Source organism: Physeter macrocephalus, chromosome 14 (assembly GCF_002837175.3).
Source record: "Physeter macrocephalus isolate SW-GA chromosome 14, ASM283717v5, whole genome shotgun sequence".
In the NCBI taxonomy this organism is placed as follows: domain Eukaryota; kingdom Metazoa; phylum Chordata; class Mammalia; order Artiodactyla; family Physeteridae; genus Physeter; species Physeter macrocephalus.
Window position 1 is genome coordinate 103,266,564 of NC_041227.1, and position 6,000 is coordinate 103,272,563.

The following is a 6,000-nucleotide window of genomic DNA, read 5'->3' on the forward strand; positions in this document are numbered from 1 at the left end:
ATTTGTATTTATGAGTGTTTATATATGTTTTAGGCTAGAAACTGTCGAATCAGGATTAAAAGAGCTGTTATCTCTTATGACTCTTTAGGGGGAAAAAAAACCTATGTTTGCCTTGGAAAAAGTGTTCTCAGTATAATGAAATTAATACTGGCTTCAAATTATAACTTTTCAGGTACTGTGGAAAGGGCAGTTTTAATTTTTGAGAACAAAAATAAATACTGCTCTAAATAACTAAAGAGAACTTAGGTTTGTGTGGTTACTTTTTTCTTTGTTTTGTTTGCTTGGTATCTTCTGTTTTCTTGGCATTCAGTGTAAAATTCACTAGGAATCTCAATTTAGGATAGGAGATTGCCTTTTTCTTGCAGTGGTTTCTTGTCAGAAACACGTTCTCTCCTTCTTTCCTGCCAGGAATGAGCAGCGACAGTGATATTGAATGTGACCCTGAGAACGAGGAGCAGGAAGAGCACAGCAGCCTGGGCAGACATAGCGACTCTTTCATGGCACAGCCCCCAGATGAAGGTGCAGCACATGATGTCATTTCACGGGGATTAATAAAACCATCCCTTCTGCTGCTGCTTCCTTTGCTTCTCTTTCTGCTTCTGCTGCTTCTGCTTTGCTGCTTCTGCTTCTTTTTCTTTTTTAAATTATTGTCATTTGTGAGCCAACATTCTGTGGGGTAAACTAAATGGTGAGTACTGAAAAAATTTGGTAGGTAGTATTTGCCTGGTCAGACACCACCTAATGCGTGCTGCTTACTGGGTGGAGCAAGTGTTGGCAACCTGCTTTGGTACAGCCTATGACCTGAGAATGGAAAAAAAAAAAAAACAAGCCAAACAAAAAAGAATTTTCAACGGAGACCATTTGTGGCCTGCAGTGCCTAAATATTTACTATCTGCTCCTTTATAGAAAATGTTGCCAGCCCCTGGGGAGGTTTCAGATTTTTTTTTTTCTTTTCAGAGATATTTGTAGCCTAGCTAATAAGGTAACTTTTTTAAAGATAACTCTTTCTGACTTCTTAGAAATGCATGCTCATTATGGAATCATTGATTTTATTAACATTTCCTCCTAAAAAAGTCTTACGAAAAGACTCACTGAGAGAAACCCAGTGTTAGTAGTTTTGTTTTGTTTTATTTTAGGTGTACAGCATAATGATTTGATACATGGATACATTGCAAAATGATCACCACAATAAGTTTAACATCCATCACCCATTGTTAATATTTTATCCAGAGACCTTAATGATCAATCTGAGCATTCCTCTATAAGAGTTTCTGGAATAACAACACTGTCAGGCTTATGTTAATTGTCAGCTTTATATTTTACATATTTCCCTGATATTCTACTGTCTTTTTTAGTACAGATTCAGTCATTTGATGATTTTTTAAGTATTAAGGTACTCTTAGCAATCTTCTCTGCTTATAAAAGAAGCAGCCAAATTTCAGGCAAGTTATTTTGAGTGCTGATGAGTTTTTGTAGTGATATTTGCATGCACAGTTTAATTGGCTTTGAAATACATTTTATATTTACAAAATCAGTCTTTAGAGCGTACATCGTCGTCGTTTCCTATTCCCTTCTTTAGCTGCTCCCATAGTGTCCCCAGGATGACAAAGTCAGGCAATGCCTTTCATCTTCTAATTGTGGGCGTCTATTACACATTTTGGTTTTTTCTCCTTTATTTTCCCTTTGTGTTTGTTACACTTGACTCAGATCAAAAATTCTCTAAAAATAGAGATTTGTTCACAACCCAGCACATCTTTATCACTTAAATAACACACTTGGTAAGATCGTTTAGAGGTAAGGAAAAGAAAATACTGGTCTTTTAAAAATGTTAACTTTTTTTTTTCTCCTAGATACACATTCCAGTTTTCCTGATGGTGAACAAATAGACCCTGAAGATCTCAGCTTCAGTACTGATGAAAACAGTGGAAGGTAATTTTCAAATCAAGAAAACTGACTTGCAAGCTACCTTGACCCTGAATTTTGCTGTAGTTGGTGCTCAAATTTGTCAACAGTCAGATAATCAGATTTGGTCTTATTTTTTTCATCATCTCTACTTGAAATAGTAATTCTGAAACTTTAGAAAGTAGCACAATTCTAGTGTAAGACATTAGTACACAGGAAAAAGTTGTGTGGGAAGAATTATGTGTAATGTAATGAAATAACAGTGTAGCCTCAATTAATTTAGTAAACAGTATATTCATAAAAGGCAGTTTGTCTACTATAACAGAAGGGCAATTAACTGCCAGGAAACGTACCTGGAGACAGTGCATGCCCTTAGTAACCTGCTCAGCATTGTTGCTCTTCTGTCTTGGCTAGACGCTCAATTGCGTTTAAATGACCACCTTTATATTTTGGGTTTTAATTATAGTTTATAGTTTCACTAGTGCCTGTAGATTAGTGAGCAGAAATATTACTAATGTGTAGATTCTTCCCTGTAGACACTTTATGTGAATAACTGAAGTAACACTAGACTGAATCTCCTCTTTGGAATATGTTGACTGACTGAGGTTAATTTATTTATCTTTTCTTGTTTGTTCAAGTGCAGGCACACTGATTAATGACACCTAAGCTTTCTTTTGTGTGACTTTTACAAATGTAATTTTAAATGAATTAAGTTAATATGGATTGGTTATGTTCCTGGTCGTATGAACACATGTAAGAACATTTAAAATTATTTCGTTTTTTCTGCTTCTTACTAAACAATTATAATGTAACGAGTATTTTAAAACCCTGTTTTCTCCTTTATTTTCATTCGTTGGACATTGATTTCAGTGTCAATACATTTAAAGATTCCTACATATTGTACTGTGGCTTACATGAAACCGTGGTGTAAAGTTTACTTTCATACTCAGAATTAGTCCAAAATAATTGCCAAACTTTATCATTGTGCTCTTGCATTTGTTTTTGAGCTGCTATACTACTTGTGAAAATTACACTGAAAGTTGACTAAGAGACTATTGAAAAAGCATGAATATATACACGTGAGAGGCATCTCATCTGCTTATTTTTTACTTAATGAATATTTTTCCCTTTTCCATGTCTAGTGTCTTGCCGAATGCTGTGATTCATGGTTTGCTTTTGTTCAAAACAGTTTGCACTTTTTGTTAATAAAATGATGCTGAGAAAATGCTATGCCTCTGCAATTTATTAAAAGTGGAGCAGGAAGCCCCCCTTTTTCCTACTCCTATTGCCTGTGTATAATAGAGGCTGTTGAGTTGTAAGTAGATGCATGGGGAAGTTAGAAGACTTATTTATAATCTCCATAATGTGTATGGTTACTTTTTCTCCTTAAATTAGTTGGAAATATTTAAGTAGTATAATCATATGAGAAGTTAAAATTTAGTATTTGCTTACTACCATGATAGCATTGGCGTGCTGTCGTATAGTTATTAGGTAGCTTATTGTGCAATGCTCTGAAACATTACTAATAAGTTCTTCACATTTCATTTTCTACTAGCTGGAAATGTATTTATGTTCATTACATTTTGATGAGATCATATTCTAAATCAAACTTATTTCTGTGCTATATTGTAATGGGTAAAACTATAATGTAAGAATTTTGCACCTTTAGTGTTGAGAGCAAATCATTGTAAGAATTGATTTTGCAGAGGTTTTTTTTTTAATTGAGACTTATCAGAATTCATAAAGACAAGTGTGATTGACTCTGCTTTGGAACTCTCACTATTGCGTAGCTGTTTCTTGACCTGTATATGATATAGAACTGAGTGCTTTCCAGTGTACCTTTATAACTTATTTTCAAAATATGGTAAAGAACTAAGAGAAGCCAGAGAATAGACTGTTCATTTGGGGAAATTTACTTGTAAGAGCTTTTAGCACAAGTGATTTAATCTTGAGATTCTCTTGGGTCATTAATCTATACAATAACTTTTTTTTTTGAATTTTTGAATTTTATTTTATTTTTTTATACAGCAGGTTCTTATTAGTCATCCATTTCATACACATCAGTGTATACATGTCAATCCCAATCTCCCAATTCATCACACCACCACCACCACCACCCCACCGCTTTCCCCGCTTGGTGTCTGTACGTTTGTTCTCTACATCTGTGTCTCAATTTCTGCCTTGCAAACCGGTTCATCTGTACCATTTTTCTAGGTTCCACATATATGCGTTAATATACAATACTTGTTTTTCTCTTTCAAACTGACTTCACTCTGTATGACAGTCTCTAGATCCATCCATGTCTCTACAAATAACCCAATTTTGTGCCTTTTTGTGGCTGAGTAATATTCCACTGTATGTATGTACCACATTGTCTTTATCCATTTGTCTGTCGATGGGCATTTAGGTTGCTTCCATGACCTAGCTATTGTAAATAGTGCTGCAATGAACATTGGGGTGCATGTGTCTTTTTTTTTTTTAATATTTTATTCTTTTTGTTGCAATGGTAAATGGGAGAGTTTTCTTAATTTCACTCTCAGATTTTTCATCATTAGTGTATAAGAATGCCAGAGATTTCTGTGCATTAATTTTGTATCCTGCTACTTTACCAAATTCCTTGATTAGCTCTAGTAGTTTTCTGGTAGCATCTTTAGGATTCTCTATGTATAGCATCATGTCATCTGCAAACAGTGACAGCTTTACTTCTTTTCATTCCATATATATGTGTTAGCATACGGTATTTGTTTTTCTCCTTCTGACTTACTTCACTCTGTATGACAGACTCCAGGTCTATCCACCTCATTACAAATAACTCAGTTTCATTTCTTTTTATGGCTGAGTAATATTCCATTGTATATATGTGCCACATCTTCTTTATCCATTCATCTGTCGATGGACACTTAGGTGGCTTCCATGTCCTGGCTGTTGTAAATAGTGCTGCAATGAGCACTGTGGTACATGTCTCTTTTGGAATTATGGTTTTCTCGGGGTATATGCCCAGTAGTGGGATTGCTGGGTCATATGGTAGTTCTATTTTTAGTTTTTTAAGGAACCTCCATACTGTTCTCCATAGTGGCTGTATCAATTTACATTCCCACCAACAGTGCAAGAGGGTTCCCTTTTCTCCACACCCTCTCCAGCATTTACTGTTTGTAGATTTTTTGATGATGGCCATTCTGACTGGTGTGAGGTGATACCTCATTGTAGTTTTGATTTGCATTTCTCTAATGATTAGTGATGTTGAGCATCCTTTCATGTGCTTCTTGGCCATCTGTATGTCTTCTTTGGAGAAATGTCTATTTAGGTCTTCTGCCCATTTTTAGATTGGCTTGTTTGTTTGTTTTTTAATATTGAGCTGCATGAGCTGTTTATATATATTTGGAGATTAATCCTTTGTCCGTTGATTCGTTTGCAAATATTTTCTCCCATTCTGAGGGTTGTCTTTTCGTCTTGTTTATGGTTTCCTTTGCTGTGCAAAAGCTTTGAAGTTTCATTAGGTCCCATTTGTATTTTTGTTTTTATTTCCATTACTCTAGGAGGTGGATCAAAAAAGATCTTGCTGTGATTTATGTCAAAGAGTGTTCTTCCTATGTTTTCCTCTAAGAGTTTTATAGTGTCTGGTCTTACATTTAGGTCTCTAATCCATTTTGAGTTTATTTTTGTATATGGTGTTAGGGAGTGTTCTAATACATGTAGCTGTCCAGTTTTCCTAGCACCACTTATTGAAGAGACTGTCTTTTCTCCATTGTATGTCCTTGCCTCCTTTGTCCTTGATTAGTTGACCATAGGTGCGTGGGTTTATCTCTGGGCTTTCTGTCTTCTGTTGATCTGTTTCTGTTTTTGTGCCAGTACCATATTGTCTTGATTACTGTAGCTTGGTAGTATAGTCTGAAGTCAGGGAGTCTGATTCCTCCAGCTTCGTTTTTTTCCCTCAAGACTGCTTTGGCTATTCAGGGTCTTTTGTGTCTCCATACAAATTTTAAGATTTTTTGTTCTAGCTCTGTAAAAGATGCCATTGGTAATTTGATAGGGATTGCATTGAATCTGTAGATTGCTTTGGGTAGTATAGTCATTTTCACAATATTCATTCTTCCAATC

General features: G+C 35.3%; 1 protein-coding gene across 10 annotated transcripts in view; it reads left to right on the forward strand.

Moving 5' to 3' along the window:
* The window catches only part of TRIM37 (tripartite motif containing 37), a 121,112-nt gene that overhangs the window by 110,067 nt on the left and 5,045 nt on the right, over window positions 1–6,000 (forward strand). For 6 of the 10 annotated variants that reach the window (XM_055090824.1, XM_055090827.1, XM_055090825.1 and 3 more), the window contains exons 23-24: window positions 409–519; window positions 1,851–1,929. In XM_055090824.1, the coding sequence (XP_054946799.1) occupies window positions 409–519; window positions 1,851–1,929 (190 nt within the window). Of the gene's footprint in view, window positions 1–408; window positions 520–1,850; window positions 3,031–6,000 lie in introns of those variants that run through there. The other 4 variants (XM_024127926.3, XM_024127924.3, XM_007106020.4 and 1 more) reach the window with 2 other exon arrangements.